The 16,494-nt window shown below is 36.5% G+C and overlaps 1 protein-coding gene across 1 annotated transcript; it reads right to left on the bottom strand.

Moving 5' to 3' along the window:
* Window positions 1-9,822: 9,822 nt before the first annotated feature.
* On the bottom strand, window positions 9,823-13,196 carry LOC113303020 (protein-tyrosine-phosphatase IBR5-like). The gene is made up of 5 exons (XM_026552010.1): window positions 12,660-13,196; window positions 11,489-11,588; window positions 10,721-10,778; window positions 10,517-10,623; window positions 9,823-10,403 (listed from the first exon to the last, which is right to left on the bottom strand). Exons 1-5 carry the CDS (start codon window positions 12,894-12,896, stop codon window positions 10,141-10,143), a joined length of 765 nt encoding a protein of 254 aa, XP_026407795.1. The 5' UTR covers window positions 12,897-13,196; the 3' UTR covers window positions 9,823-10,140.
* Window positions 13,197-16,494: the final 3,298 nt, after the last annotated feature.

Genomic DNA, 16,494 nt, shown 5'->3' with positions numbered 1-16,494 from the left:
TTTTGAACTTGTAATATTCGGAGGATTTTTTTTGTAAAGTTCCGAATGTACGATGGCCCAAAAATCAGAATTTGGAAAAACTGATAGTTTTCAAATTTTGAACTTGAAATAATCGGAAGTTAACTCAGTTACTAAAACTTCCGAATATGGGTTGCTAACCTTCTATATTGGCCCTTGGAACCACAGAGCGGCATGGTTTTTTTTGAACTTGTAATATCGGAGGATAATTTTTTTTGTAAAGTTCCGAATGTACGATGGCCCAAAAATCAGAATTTGGGAAAAACTGATACTTTTCAAATTTTGAACTTGAAAAATCGGAAGTTAACTGTTACCAAAACTTCCGAATATGGGGTGTCTAACCTTCTATATTGGCCCTTGGAACCACCTAGAGCCATGGCATGGTTTGTTTTGAACTTGTAATATTCAGGATAATTTTTTTTGTAAAGTTCCGAATGTACGATGGCCCAAAATCAGAATTTGGGAAAAACTGATACTTTTCAAATTTTGAACTTGAAATAATCGGAAGTTAACTTAGTTACCAAAACTTCCGAATATGGGTTGTCTAACCTTCTATATTGGCCCTTGGAACCACCTAGAGCCATGGCATGGTTTGTTTTGAACTTGTAATATTCGGAGGATAATTTTTTTGTAAAGTTCCGAATGTACGATGGCCCAAAAATCAGAATTTGGGAAAAACTGATACTTTTCAAATTTTGAACTTGAAATAATCGGAAGTTAACTTAGTTACCAAACTTCCGAATATGGGTGTCTAACCTTCTATATTGGCCCTTGGAACCACCTAGAGCCATGGCATGGTTTTTTTGAACTTGTAATATTCGGAGGATAATTTTTTTGTAAAGTTCCGAATGTACGATGGCCCAAAAATCAGAATTTGGAAAAACTTACTTTTCAAATTTTGAACTTGAAATAATCGGAAGTTAAATTAGTTACCAAAACTTCCGAATATGGGTGTCTAACCTTCTATTGGCCCTTGGAACCACCTAGAGCCATGGCATGGTTTGTTTTGAACTTGTATATTCGGAGGATATTTTTTTTGTAAAGTTCCGAATGTACGATGGCCCAAAAATCAGAATTTGGAAAAACTGATACTTTTCAAATTTTGAACTTGAAATAATCGGAAGTTAAATTTACCAAAACTTCCGAATGGGTGTCTAACCTTCTATTGGCCCTTGGAACCACCTAGAGCCATGGCGTGTTTGTTTTGAACTTGTATATTCGGAGGATAATTTTTTTTGTAAAGTTCCGAATGTACGATGGCCCAAAAATCAGAATTTGGAAAAACTGATACTTTTCAAATTTTGAACTTGAAATAATCGGAAGTTAAATTAGTTACCAAAACTTCCGAATATGGGTGTCTAACCTTCATATTGGCCCTTGGAACCACCTGAGCCATGGCATGGTTTGTTTTGAACTTGTATATTCGGAGGATAATTTTTTTTGTAAAGTTCCGAATGTACGATGGCCCAAAAATCAGAATTTGGGAAAAACTGATACTTTTCAAATTTTGAACTTGAAATAATCGGAAGTTAACTTAGTTACCAAACTTCCGAATATGGGTGTCTAACCTTCTATATTGGCCCTTGGAACCACCTGAGCCATGGCGTGGTTTGTTTTGAACTTGTATATTCGGAGGATAATTTTTTTAAAGTTCCGAATGTACGATGGCCCAAAAATCAGAATTTGGAAAAACTGATACTTTTCAAATTTTGAACTTGAAATAATCGGAAGTTAATTAGTTACCAAACTTCCGAATATGGGTGTCTAACCTTCATATTGGCCCTTGGAACCACCTAGAGCCATGGCATGGTTTGTTTTGAACTTGTATATTCGGAGGATAATTTTTTTGTAAAGTTCCGAATGTACGATGGCCCAAAAATCAGAATTTGGAAAAACTGATACTTTTCAAATTTTGAACTTGAAATAATCGGAAGTTAACTTAGTTACCAAACTTCCGAATATGGGTGTCTAACCTTCTATATTGGCCCTTGGAACCACCTAGAGCCATGGCATGGTTTGTTTTGAACTTGTATATTCGGAGGATAATTTTTTTGTAAAGTTCCGAATGTACGATGGCCCAAAAATCAGAATTTGGAAAAACTGATACTTTTCAAATTTTGAACTTGAAATAATCGGAAGTTAACTTAGTTACCAAAACTTCCGAATATGGGTTGTCTAACCTTCATATTGGCCCTTGGAACCACCTGAGCCATGGCATGGTTTGTTTTGAACTTGTATATTCGGAGGATAATTTTTTTGTAAAGTTCCGAATGTACGATGGCCCAAAAATCAGAATTTGGGAAAAACTGATACTTTTCAAATTTTGAACTTGAAATAATCGGAAGTTAACTTAGTTACCAAACTTCCGAATATGGGTGTGTAACCTTCTATATTGGCCCTTGGAACCACCTAGAGCCATGGCATGGTTTGTTTTGAACTTGTATATTCGGAGGATAATTTTTTTTTAAAGTTCCGAATGTACGATGGCCCAAAAATCAGAATTTGGAAAAACTGATACTTTTCAAATTTTGAACTTGAAATAATCGGAAGTTAACTTAGTTACCAAACTTCCGAATATGGGTGTCTAACCTTCTATTGGCCCTTGGAACCACCTAGCCATGGCATGGTTTGTTTTGAACTTGTAATATTCGGAGGATATTTTTTTTGTAAAGTTCCGAATGTACGATGGCCCAAAAATCAGAATTTGGAAAAACTGATACTTTTCAAATTTTGAACTTGAAATAATCGGAAGTTAACTTAGTTACCAAACTTCCGAATATGCCACACACAATCATTGTCATTTGAACTTGTCTAACTTAGTTACCCAAACTTCCGAATGTACAACAAATCATTGTCATTTATCTGCTCTTCTTTACTTTACGACCGTGACTACCTCCCAGTCCTGCACGACCACGGGTTTGAGCACCTTCAGTTGGAGCACCTTCAGCGCTCGATGAAGCTCGAGTTCTTTTACCCGTCTTTGATACTGCCACCTTGGGATGCCTCTTCGTGACTTTCTCCCCAAACTGGGCAGCATAATCTTCGTTATCCATATTATCAACTAGATCTCTAGCCTCTTTGATCTTCTCAGCTGGCATGGGATCTCCGCTCTTCAGGCATGCAGTTAACATTTTGGAAACACGCTTGAACCTATTCACCTGTTTTTTATACGTAATGACATAACATCAAACGGTAATTACCTAAGATTTATAGGAATAATATAAAATGAAAAAATATAAGAACACGCACCAGTCTATCATAACCAGCTGGTTTGTCTTTGATGATACAATTATAACTTGAACCCGCCGCAGTAGTGTTGGATTTGATTTCACGGATAACCAAAGGATGTGATACCTTGTTATACCAACTCATATAGTCTGGAGAATTTTCATCACCTCGGGTGGTTCGTCTACCAGTGTCGATAATGAAGTCATTCCTCTTATCCCAGTTATCAAGAACAGTAGGTGGGCCTGTGTGAACAATCGTGAGATTATCACCACTAGAAGAGCACAACTCCAACTCCAATTTGTAGTAATCCCCCATTTTCTCCACAGGTTGATGTTGTATATACCCGTGTTGTCGCATCACCCTAGAGGGGTTATACATCACATATCCTGTGGGGTGCCACAATGGTCCAAAATAAAGGGACAAGTCCGACCGAACATTTATATGCCCACTGGATCGATCTTCCTTGTATGGATCAAAGCATACGTCTGAGGCCTTCAATTGGTCCAAAATCTCCCTCATGCGAATCAACTGCTGCTCTTTTGTCCTAGAACGGTTGTCTTCAAATATACTTTGTTCCTCTAGGAGTACCTTTGCACCACCCCGGGTTCTCTCCGGCCAACTTCAGGATAGGGAAGTGGTCATAGATCCATGCCTATATACATAAGAAACCAAGTTTTAGTAAATAGATTGTGTATATTCGGTAGTAATTTCCAAACATTATTTCCGATTATATATAATCGGAAATAAAACTGAGTACCTATCCACCGAATACCAACATTCGGAAATAGATATGGATCATTTCCTACGAATATGCGTCATTTGGAGTTCAGTAACCTATAGTTTTTCTGGCCTGTATATTCGGTTCTAATATCAAAAGAATATTTCCGATTATATATAATCGGAAAAAAACTAAGTACCTAGCCACCGAATAACCAACATTCGGAAAAGAGATGGATCATTTCCTACCGAATATGCGTCATTTGGAGTTCAGTAACCTATAGTTTTCTGGCCTGTATATTCGGTTCTAATATCAAAAGAATATTTCCGATTGTATATAATCGGAAAACAAATAAGTACCTAACCACCGAATAACCAACATTCGGGAAAAGAGATGGATCATTTCCTACCGAATATGCGTCATTTGGAGTTATGGATATGCATCATATGTATTGTCTACCGAATAACTATAGAGTGAGTTATAGAGTTAAAGAAAAAACCTGCAATAGAGCCACGTTCCCGGCAACTTGGCAGGTTCCTAGCCTCGAAGCCTTTCTCAACTCTTCCATCAAGAATGCTAGGCATGCCGTGCCCCAAGAATAGTCACCGACTTCATGGAGAGGATCCAAAAGTTGTATAAGGTTGGCGTCGATCCGGTTGCCAGAAGTATTGGGGAATATGACACATCCCAATACACAAAGGAGATATGCGGTGGCAGCGTGGTTCACTTGCTCATCAGTTAACGTTCCATTCTTTTCCTTCTCCAAGGTGCCTCGAAACATATTCATCAAAGCTGTAATGTTGATCTGTCTTGTTCTGTAACTTGCATGCCTCCTAAACTCTGTTGTTGTCTCTTCATCCCAACCTAAGCACTTTTTAGTTAGAGAGCATAAAGTTGTGCCCAACTTAACTGCTTTGTGTAGTTAAACTTCACAGCTGTGCCTTGGTCGGGAAGGTTAAGAATCTGCACAACATCATCCGGAGTAATCGTCATCTCCCCAAACGGCATATGGAAAGTATCGGTCTCAGGATACATTCTCTCCACGAACGCCGATATGGCCACACGATCATGTTCCAACAATGAATTCTCGGCGGCATTAGCTAACCCCGAGTTGGCAACAATTGACTTGAACCTTTCACATTCACCGGATAAAGGCCACGCAAGCATTTTTGTTGGTGCGGCGGTAGGTTTGAGTAGACGGACCGCATCTTGATGATCCTATTAAAGTACATAAAAAAATCCTTAATACAAATATTACGATATAACACATAGACAATACATTAATAAAAAATATTAATTTTATTACCTCGGTTTCGTATATTTCTCTGACCCATGAGTCTTTGTATCCAAATAGCAATTTTCCTCCATCCGCCGGTAGCCCAAGGATTGTGCCTGCTGGAATACCCTTCTTCTTCAAGTGCTGAGGGACAAGATGTGATGCTTTCTTAGCAATATCCTTCTTTACACCATCTTTTCCTTTTTTGGCTTTTTGGGTACCACTTGGTTGTCCTTCTTCTTCTACTCTTGGCACTGGATCAACTGGTTCAATTTCATGGTGGGGTGTAACTTGTGGAACAGTTGGTTCTGCACTTTGTTGAGCGGCTTGTTCAACACTTGGTTGCACCCCTTGTTCACTGCCTTGTTGTTCTACACTTTGTTCATCACTTGGTTCCTTGTTGACTGCTTTGTTCTTGTAAGCTTTGTTGAGCACTTGAATTATCTTTGGCACTCCTTTCCCTCCTAGCACTAGCTGTCACTTTCTTCCTCCTTTCTCGACTTTGTCTAAACAACAAAGAAAGGAACAATATTTACAAACTATACAATCGGAAGACAAAGTATGGAAATATAATCCGAATGTACACATTCGGACGTAAGAAGACACATACTGTTCCCGAATACAAAATAATCGAAAGCTAACTAAACATATTTACAACCGAATATGCATCAATTGGAGTTCAGAAGCTCTAAATTTTTCATCCTACACAATCGGAAGACAAAGTACACAACTATAACCCGAATGAACAAATTCGGAAGTAAGAAGACACATATTTTTCCCGAATGAAGAACAATCGGAATATAACTAAACATGTTTACAACCGAATATTCATCAACTGGAGTTCAGAAACTCTAAAATTTTATCCTACACAATCGGAGGTATAAAACATTATATTGTCTTCCGAATAAATACTGGCCCCAAAATGGGATTTTTCCTATATCAGAAATTTTGAGATTTTTTCAATATATATATATATATTCGGTAGTGAGTGTACTTCCGAATACTGTGTGTCTACTTAAATATATTCGGGAGCCAAAAAATTCATTAAACTACCGATTATTACCAGTTTGTATCCAGGAAGATATGGCCAACAATATTCGGCCGCTAACCATAAAATATTTCTCCCGAATACTGTCGATGTTCTTGAGAAATGAAGAACATGACTACATTCGGAAGTAAATAAGCATGAATATCGCCCGAATCTGGATAAATAACCGAAAACCCTTGAATTTTTTTTCTCGATTCGTCGAATTAAAGCGAAATAAACCCCAAAAATGATAGATGCTTACCTAATTCGGGCCATTTGAAGTTGACGAAGTGTTTGACTATCGGAATCGCAACCACCGACTACATCGACGGGTACTTCTTCTTCGCGTTCTTCGCGTTCTTCTTCATTTGCAGCAACAATTTCTTTATTTCTTGCTAAAATCCCAATCTTTGGATCGATACCCCGAGCAACGTTTTTGGTTCTAGGTCTGTGGGTTTCATTTCTCTTATCCATTGTTTTATAAACGAATCGACGATGTTTTGATTTTACGATTCGCGGCAATGTTTCGGTTGAACACAAGAACGAGGGAAAGTTTTTTTTTCTTCCACAATCGGAAGATAATATGAAACTGGAAGAAGAAGAGTTGAAATGAATAGAATTTTTTTTGATTTGGTTTTTATACAGTTTTACCAGAAGGGCATTTATGTAACTTCAATATCATATAGGGTACCCCTTAACTAGAGTCTTTGGCTGGGTATAAATTGATGGCCCCTAAATCCTTTCGGGTGGCCCCTAAAAACGCGATGTTCTTCTAGCTCTCAGCCTCTTAGTTAGAGAATCTGTCGACACCAAAAGAGACAAGAAGAAACGATAAGTGAAGTCTAGTTTTGGATTTGATTCACCCTTCCACTTACTAGTTATTTTAGTTTATTTACTCACCAGCAAAAATCCAAAAGGGAAAAGAGAAACAAAAAGATTGTCGATTAGTGAATAGTGTGGGGCCACATGAAACATCATACGCCATGATTTTGATGACATGCCAACACTTGTGGCAGCCTCGTGAACTTCACGGGGGTCATACGCTCACAACACCACGAGCCACCGTGTGGACTCAAATGGACAGTGGAAACACTGCACCACCAAGAACTGGTTTGAGTCAAGAGACTCGAAGCTGTGTCTACAAACTTATGATTCATCAAAAATGTGTAACATCGATCGAGGTCTCTCTGGGGAGTCACTTGCCAACTAAGTAATCACTTACCAAGTTACTCCTACTGTTGGGCCCATATTCATGGAGGGAAACAACAGTCGAAGTTGGAAGGTACGATATGTTTTGTCCTATTAGTCTATGTGTTTGACGTCTCATCAGCTCGTTTACCTTGTTGGTAAAATCCAACACAAATGATGTACCAATGGACAGTTCCTGCAGAGATTGCTGCAGAAACAAATTTAGCGTCAGTATGTCCAACAACAAACCAGTTCCTCGTCCCAGTTATCCGAGCTCCAAAACGGTTGACCTAGAGCCAAGAGGCTTCCCTAGTTAGCTTAACCAAAGGCCACTGACGAACCTACAGCTGGACTAAAGGGGCTTTAATCCGTGTAGGCTTCTCAGTCCACAAGTCAAAAAAAAAGAACGATTTTTTGGGGACCATGGTTTTTTTGGGGACCATGATTTTATTTTGGATAAAGACATTAGAAGTAAATCTAGATCACCCCTTATCTAGATATTTATATTAATACCTAAATTACCCTCCTGATTAATTTTGGGTGATGATTAGTTAGTATTAATAATAGTTAGTGTAATGATTAGTGAGATGATTAAGTTAAAGATAATTAGTGAGATTAAAAAATCAGATGGTTTTTTTTTTTAAAGAAGTAGAATTATTGAGAGAGTAAAGTTAGAGAAGATGAAGAAGGAAAACATGAAAAACGATGGATTTTACCAACCACAACCGGAGGAAGGGTATTTGGGTACCCAGGTAGGCTTCAAACTTAGATAATGTTGGTTGAATTGCTCCAAACTTTCAAAAAAAATGAAATTTTTTATGTAGATTTGGGCCAGTTCGGTTACCATATGTCAAGAACATGTAACCGAACACACCTGAAAGTGTAGTTCGGTTAAGTTTTCCAAACACGCAGGTTACCGAACTCGCTCGTTAATGGAGGTTTTGATCGTACAGTGTAATGTTCGGTTACCTAGGATAAAATGGTAGGTAACCGAACTTTGAACATAACAATTTATTTGGGTACATCTTGTGTGTTCGGTTAGTTCGCAAACTTCAACGCAACCAAGTTCCCAATGAACTGCAGGTTAAAAGTAACCTAGTGTTAAAAGTTCAGTTGGTTCGCAAACTTCAACACATTTTGCGAATCAACCGAACTGGGCTTATATATGCATATATGCAATTAGGCAAACGTTCGGTTACTACAAAATTTATTTCTTGGCGAATTAGGTACAGTTCGGTTACGAAGTTTCAAAGGTAGAGTTCGGTTACAAAGAAAACTTAATATTTTTGCGAACGAACCGAACTTGTGGACTTCTCATTATTTTCGTAAACTAAAGTTCGGTGATATCCTTATTTTGCGAAGGAACCGAACTTATGGATTTGTGTTGTTCTAATACAAGGAGTTCGGTTAAAAGTATTTTTTTGCTAATCAAACGAACTCTGAGTTCGGTTAAAAAAAAAATAATTCTTGATAACCGAACTTTTCTCTGAAAAAAAAACCTCCATTAAACCTCTCTGCAACTTCCATTTTAATGATTACTTCTCATTTATTCAACCAAAAACGAATGACAAGTAATGGGTTTGTGAGAATATGTTTGTTAATGTTTTAAATTAAGCTATATATATATATATATATATATATATATATATATAGTGGTGCTGGTGATTGGTGGTGGTGGTAATCGGAGGTGGTGGTGGTAATCAGTGGTTGGTGGTGGTGATAATCAGAGGTGGTGGTGGTAATCGGCGGTGGTGGGCGGTGGTGGTGGTGGTAATCGGTGGTTGGTGGTGGTGATAATCGGAGGTGGTGGTGGTGGTAATTGGCGATGGTGGGAGGTGGTGGTGGGAGGAGGTGGTGGTTATATATATATATAGGTGGTTATTGGGTTGGTTTTAAATTAAATTAGGTTAAGGGTAGGTTAGTCATTTCAATGCTTTAGGACACCCCTTATAACTATAGGGTAGGTGGCCTAATAGGACCATGGTCCCCAAAAAAACCATGGTCCCAAAAAAATCGTTTAAAAAAAAAAATCTGGTCGAACAAGACTTCTAACCCGGTATAGTCATCAATTCAGCGGGAAGGTTCACCACTGTTGTGGATACGAGTGGTAAAGTCTGTTTGCATAATGTTATCACATACGGAATGTTTTTCTTTGAGACCAATTTTTGGTATTTTCCAAGAAAAATTCATCCAAGGAGCAAGTATATTTACTCTAACGAGCTGTGGATGTCATCTATAGACACCATTATTTACTCTAAAGGGTTGTGGCTCTCTATAGACACTATTGTGCATACCTAATTACCTATTTGACCAATGTGGTCCTAAAAAGCTTAACCAAGCTCACAGTTAATGTAAGACATAGTCATCGAGCATAATAAGAAATAAACTGACATAATTAAGAGGTGAACAAAAACTCGTCAATGTAGTAAGATTCTTTAAACAGAAGATTAAAAAAGAAATTATTAGCAAATTAAAAAGTTGAACCTTCACAAAGTTAACTCCCCCAACGGCCAACACCATACATAATGTATAACAGTTTATCTGCTTTCAAAGCTGACACACATGAAGGATGATGAGCATTTTCCCTTGCCTGCCTGACTGCGTCCTATATATACAGATTCAAATGTATAACTTATGTCACCCTCTGCCCATGACACCAACAACCCGCAGAAGCATCTAAAAAAATTAAGAGCCGTCCATTGGAGTGTCGTTTCCATTAGCTTTTTCGTTGTTGGTAGCTCCAAAAGTGAAATCTTGGGGTGAGACATTTATAGGAGCACGTTCAAAAATAGAGGCAGCATTGTTAAATGCAGGGGGGGTAAGGGGAGCTGGATTAAAACCAAACCCAAATGGTTGAGTTTGAGTTTGGGGGAAAAATGCAGGGACTGGATTGCTTTCGAAAGATCCAAATATACTTCGCTCATATGCCTCCAACTCCTGGTGCACTCCTATAATTCATAGACACGAATTTTTTACAGTGAGCGGATAAATTATCACAAAAAGGAGAATCTATCAATAGTTAGCAAAGAGTGAACAGAATAGTCTTCGCTTAATTACAAACCTGAAGATACTTCAACGGATGGCCTTCGCTCTTTCACCCACTGGTAACTCTGTGCGAGTCTCCATCCTTTGCATTTCATCAAATAAGCTATCACAATAGCTGGTGACCTGTTACGAAGATCATGTAAGCACAGTTAGTAACAGAAATTCAAACTTTTAACAGCCTCAATTCCCCGAACATACTAGTTTTGCAGCAAACCGTAACCTGCTTTTGCCGGACATGCAGTGCACGAGAACACGAGCTTTGTCTTTTTCACATTGTTCTGCATATATGCAAAATATTAATGCTAAACTTTACAATAGATCAGTAGAAGAAAATTGTCTGCCTTGTTTTGTTACAGAAAACCAAACCCAAAGGTGTAACAAGACCGTTCATGATAAAGTAGGTAAAGCCCTTCAAAGCAGTCAGAATACTGCAACGATTAATGAATGAAAAATACCAATCAAAACTTTCAGAGGACAGATTTGATAATTAACCAAACGAGAAAAATCGTTTCAACCAATCGTCAAATACAGCACACATCATCCAGATAAATGAACAGTTTCTATGTGACACAAGCTGAGATACTCTAATTTCTCCTAACAAAATAATTACAAAAGAGAGGAAATCAGGTCAAAAGCAATAAAAATATGCCGCTGCTATAAAAATCTTATGATCTGTTTTAAAAGTATATTGAAGTCCATGGTGTATGAATGTATCATCATAATATCAGTAAGAGTAAGACTTTCAGTGGAAGACATGTGCATAAGATGTTCTCAAACTCCTCATACTTTTGAAATTGAGGTGCTGGTATAACATAAGCTCAAAGCCTCTAACCAAAAGCTTTGACATAAAGACAAAAGCCTTCAATCAGCTACTTGAGAAACTACAGACTCTTACATGCATCATCAATAGCCATATTAATGTTGGGCATAAAGACATGAGACAACCTATCTAGAATATACTGAACATGGAGCAATATGATGGTCGTACCTAAAAATTGGATTGCATCGTCAAAAGGTAAAGTTTTCTCCTCCTGAAGACAGTGATAAGTGAAGGAATTCTTGTAGAGATTCTGGCATGCAGGTACAGTCTGTAAATCCATAAAAGCAGGAATTGCATAGTCAGAGCCAAGACAGTAATGCCAAAATTTTGTTAATGCTTACCTTGGAAGAAACTAAGTTCAAAATATTGCAGAATAAAACTTTCATGAAATTCATTTGTTCAACACGTGTCCTGTTGCTATGGCAGTCATTACTACCAGTATTCTAACTAAAAATCAACTGAAGAAACAGAAGTCAATGTTATGGGACACTCAGACCAAGTTTGAATACATAAAAACAAGTCAAGCCAGTTCAATAATGATCACGGATGCATTAGAAAAACTGAGCCATGTTGCTACTCATATAAACGGTTAGCAAAACAGGACATCTAAGGAACATAAGTGTGACCCCGTTTTGAGACTTGCATACTTATGAACTTTTTAAATTATATTCAACTGCTGGCATTCCTCCTCTTGATTCCATACTTGTGCAGTTGCGCTTGACCTAAGCTCATATAATAACAATGTAAAACCTAGTTGGATAACTTTTAAATCTTTTCCGCTATGCTCCATTCGGGTATATTCGACAATTCCAAAATCCTATTGCTCTCAGAGTCTCATCCATGAAAAGGTATATGTGTAACCAGTAAGCATGAAGAATCAGGATAGAGTAAGTCAAAATCATCTATTAGGTGATTAAGAAAGGTTGAAAAATCAAACTCGTGTACTAGGTTCTATTTAGGTGCACATATTAGCAGAGTAATCACATGGAACAATGTATATAAAACCACTAATTACTTTGTATCAAAAGTGAAACTAAACTAATGCAAGATTGCTAAATAAGTTACAAGGGGGTACTTCTACAAACAATAAGAAAATATTATTTCAAAAATCCTTTGTTGGAAATAAAAAAACATCAATCTTTTACAAGAAAAAGGAGAATCAAGATCATTAGTTTTATGAAAAACAATTGAAACCCAATACTTGCATCATCATCAATTACTATTTCAATCAAAACACATATTAAAAAACCTAACCTAGTGAATATTATCAGAAAATCAAAACCTAAAATAACAAAAACAAAACAATTAAGAAGCCATGAAAAGAAAGAATGTTTCTTACATTGAGAACTCTTGAAATCCCTTGAGTTTTAAGAAGCTCAGCTCTAGAAGCGTTATCATAACTACCCAAGTAAAGAAACTCAGGTAAGATCTCAGATGGAAAAGCACTTCCTAATAGACCAGATTTTTCAGTAGATATTGGCATCCGATGACCACAAATTCCACAGACTTCACCTTCTTCATACTTGTGATAGTGCCCGCAAACCCCACATGGATTTTCTCTCTCTCTTTTCCTCATCTTAATTCAAGATTTTGACGATTCCAATCCCTTTACCTAGATGATGATGGTGAATAGAAAAACAATTTAAAGGAAAACCTAGATCGGATTGAGGAAACCACAACCCTGACGTTTAGAATTGGTATATGTATTCTTTTATTTTATTTTTGGTACAAAATTTTGGTCTGGCAAATAGCAAAAAAAAAAATTAAGATTTAAATCTCTGTGTGCAAGTACAATATAATAGATTACTATATCGTAGGACTATCTAATTGGTACACCCAAGAGTTTTTGCTCCTCCCATACTCCCTACAAAAATAGGAAGCACCTCTCCTGGACCGGGACTGAACCGTCCAACCGGAATAGGGATATTTATTTTTCTTAAAAGGAAAACCCGGCTAGTTTGAGGAATGGGTTATTTGAAGTGAACTTAAAACCCCTTAATAATTAGTAGTCATTGATAATGGCTGATTCTCACCTGATTGGTTAGTGTTGATTAAGTGTTAGATTAATCATTTTAGTTGTTAATTAGCTATATTAAATGTGAAATAAATGAAAAGGTTTAATTTTTTTTAAGAACACCAACCCTGGTTCGGTGGATAAAATGATATACGTAAATCTATTTATGTTGGTTGTGAACATTAGAGTCGGTTTATTTGGGATTTCATATAAACCGATTATGATACATTTTCTAAAGAAAAATTTCATTCATATTTTCAGGAAACTTCGTTCATTTCTAATCAGCTTAACTCACGTTCGTGCATGGTTACATTTAGCACGTGTAGCAAGCCTTTTAACTCATCGGCGACGCTAATGGACGAGTTATAGTCTCGTGAGGGCGTACATCGAAATCTACCCATAATCTATCACATATTGGATTTACACCCTCCCCCAAAGGTTTCGAGTGCGTCATATGATGACATGCTTTTATATATAGGGTGTGAAGTGAATTAGAAAGAGTAGATGATGAAATAATCTTTGTAGAGTATATGAAATTAGGCGTGCGTGTTGTTTGAGTATTGGACGGAGTACGAGCGAATAAAAGATGTAAGCTTGTGGTAAATTAGGTCTTGGGGAAGAGGTCCTTCTAGTACAGAGGAAGACCAAACCACTAGTTTTTTTTGAAAAATGTGAAATAATTGGGAACAATTGACGCTGGTGAATAATAAGACCCATTATGGCTTGATACCAACTAGACCACATCGACCAATTGTAGCTATAAAAATCGACAGAAAGGTTAAAGTTTCCACTAGTCATAATCAGTTGATATGATTGCACCCGTCGACTTATTATCGTCTACGAAATCAACAAAATACTGATTTGTGGGCTTGTAGAATTGGTATAGATGAATATCTATATAATAACCAATTATAGGATAAAATCCACAAAATCGGTTAATATTTAAAGCCATGTCGACCGATTGTATGTTCTATTCATAAAAAATAAGTCGAATTGTGCATAAACCATTGCAAACCATATAAGTTCATGGTACCATAACGTCATTGTACCAAAAATAAAAAGAACCATCATTCAAACAAGTCTTACGATAATTACAAACCACTAAAAGTATTAAAACCTTAAACATATAATGGATTAATTAGCATAATAAAACATGAGGGAGCATCAACATCAGGAGCAGCATCATCAGCACCACCACATTGGTAGCAGTAGCAACAAGTTTTTCTATAGCAGCTGCTCGAAGTTGATACATCTCATCTATCTCCTCATCATGTGCCCTCTGAAATGCAACTTTTCTTTTCTTATCCTTCTTGCAAATTTGATGAGCTCCTCAAGCTCTTAAAGGCAAGTTGATCGTCCAGTTCAAATGCCACTTGTATTGGCTCATTTTGATAACCTATGCCCTCCTTTTAATATTTCTTTCTTGGATATCTCGGTTGTAGAAACTTAAATGGGTGAAATATGAAAAAGTAAAATCAAAACACAAAGATATAAATATGACTAAAGAATTAAAGATTCAAAATAAAATCCACATAATCGGTGGACAAGACACATGTAAATATACCGATTTAACTGGATAAAAATCTAGTAAAATTAAACCCAAGGAATCGATGGATAAGATACATGAATATGCACCTATTCTGCCTAGCAAATTCTCCAGAAAAATGAAACCACGAAATCAGTGGATAAGATACATAAAATATATTGATTCTAATTAGGAAACTCAAAAGACTAGTGAAAAATTTGGTTTATATGTCACACTAATACCTACCGATTGAATCTTCTCAAAATCCAAAAGATTAATTCGGCAGAATTGGTCGATGTTAAAGCATCTTATACACTGATTCTGGTTATGTTATTTAGACATAAAGAAAATCAACAAGATCGGTAGATGTAGACGTATCTTATGCACCGATTTTACTGCATGTTCTTCATGGACACAAAGAACTATACCAGAACCGGTGGATACGACGGATCTACATCCGTCGATTCTGGTAGTTTTCAGAAAATTTGATTTGCAAAAAAAAAAAAAAAAGACTTTTTCAATTTTAAATGTGTGGATCAATGGAAGAATGATATTGATAGACCAGATTGATGAAGAATTACCTTAAATAAAAGGATCGCTGAAATTGGAAAAAAAAATGCGAGCATGGTTTTTAGGACTTGGAAAATGGAAAGTCTTTAGTTGTTTCCGGTTTTAGTTTAGAGAAAAATGATGAAAATACAAAGAATTTTCTATTTATATGTAATTAGAATTAAAGGGTAAGCAAAGGGTAGTTTGGTATTTTTGCTCAATTTGGACACCCCGTATCCTAGTTTTAGGATGTGAACAACATTTGATAGACCCCAAACAGCCGGGGAAGGAAAAAGGTTATGTTAAAAAGAAATAACAATTCTACACTTATGACCAAAAATCGCGAGAGAAATCTCGAGAGGAGGTCTAAGGGTAGGTAGGGTAACGATTCTATCACTAAGACAAGAACAATGTAATCCTTATTCTCACATGAAATTTTCTTCGGGAATTTTGGCGGTCAATTAATCATTCTCAAAAATGAAAACTTTTAAATACAAAAGATTAATGTCGAATGAAAGACTTTCACCCCAAATTTTCTTTTTTTAGTTTAGTGCAATTTTATTTATACTTAAAAAAAAACGAAGACTTTTGAATCCAAAAGCTTAATATCGAATGAAACACTTCGAAAAAAAAAAAAAGACTCTAACAGAAAGAAATATAATCAGACATAATTCTTTTGAACACGTCGAAACTAGAACCATAGCATAACGGTGTCTTGATTACAATACACGAGCAATTATAACAACATAGTGTAATGATCTTTCATTTTCATTGTCTAAAGATGATCCACTTCCAACAAAATACTTACAACCTCTACCAATTACACAAATTACAGTTAATTATGATATTTTCAAGTCGAATCAGAAGTTTTTCGTTTGCACGCTGCAGAAAAATATTTGATCTAGCAACATCTCAACCAATTATTTACGTATAGTTGGTTTTGATGATACTTACAAAAATACTTAACGAACGAAATGTTTCAAAATTAAATTGTTGTTTATATTTCTTAATGATGCGGATTTTCAAGTAGTATACAAACAATTAATTTTTCGGGTATTGTTGGTTATGATACCAAGTAAAAAAACC

The sequence above is a fragment of the Papaver somniferum genome, chromosome 1 (genome assembly GCF_003573695.1).
Source record: "Papaver somniferum cultivar HN1 chromosome 1, ASM357369v1, whole genome shotgun sequence".
Lineage (NCBI taxonomy): Eukaryota > Viridiplantae > Streptophyta > Magnoliopsida > Ranunculales > Papaveraceae > Papaver > Papaver somniferum.
Note: the sequence above shows the minus strand (reverse complement) of the source record. Positions and strands in the feature narration are given on the sequence as shown.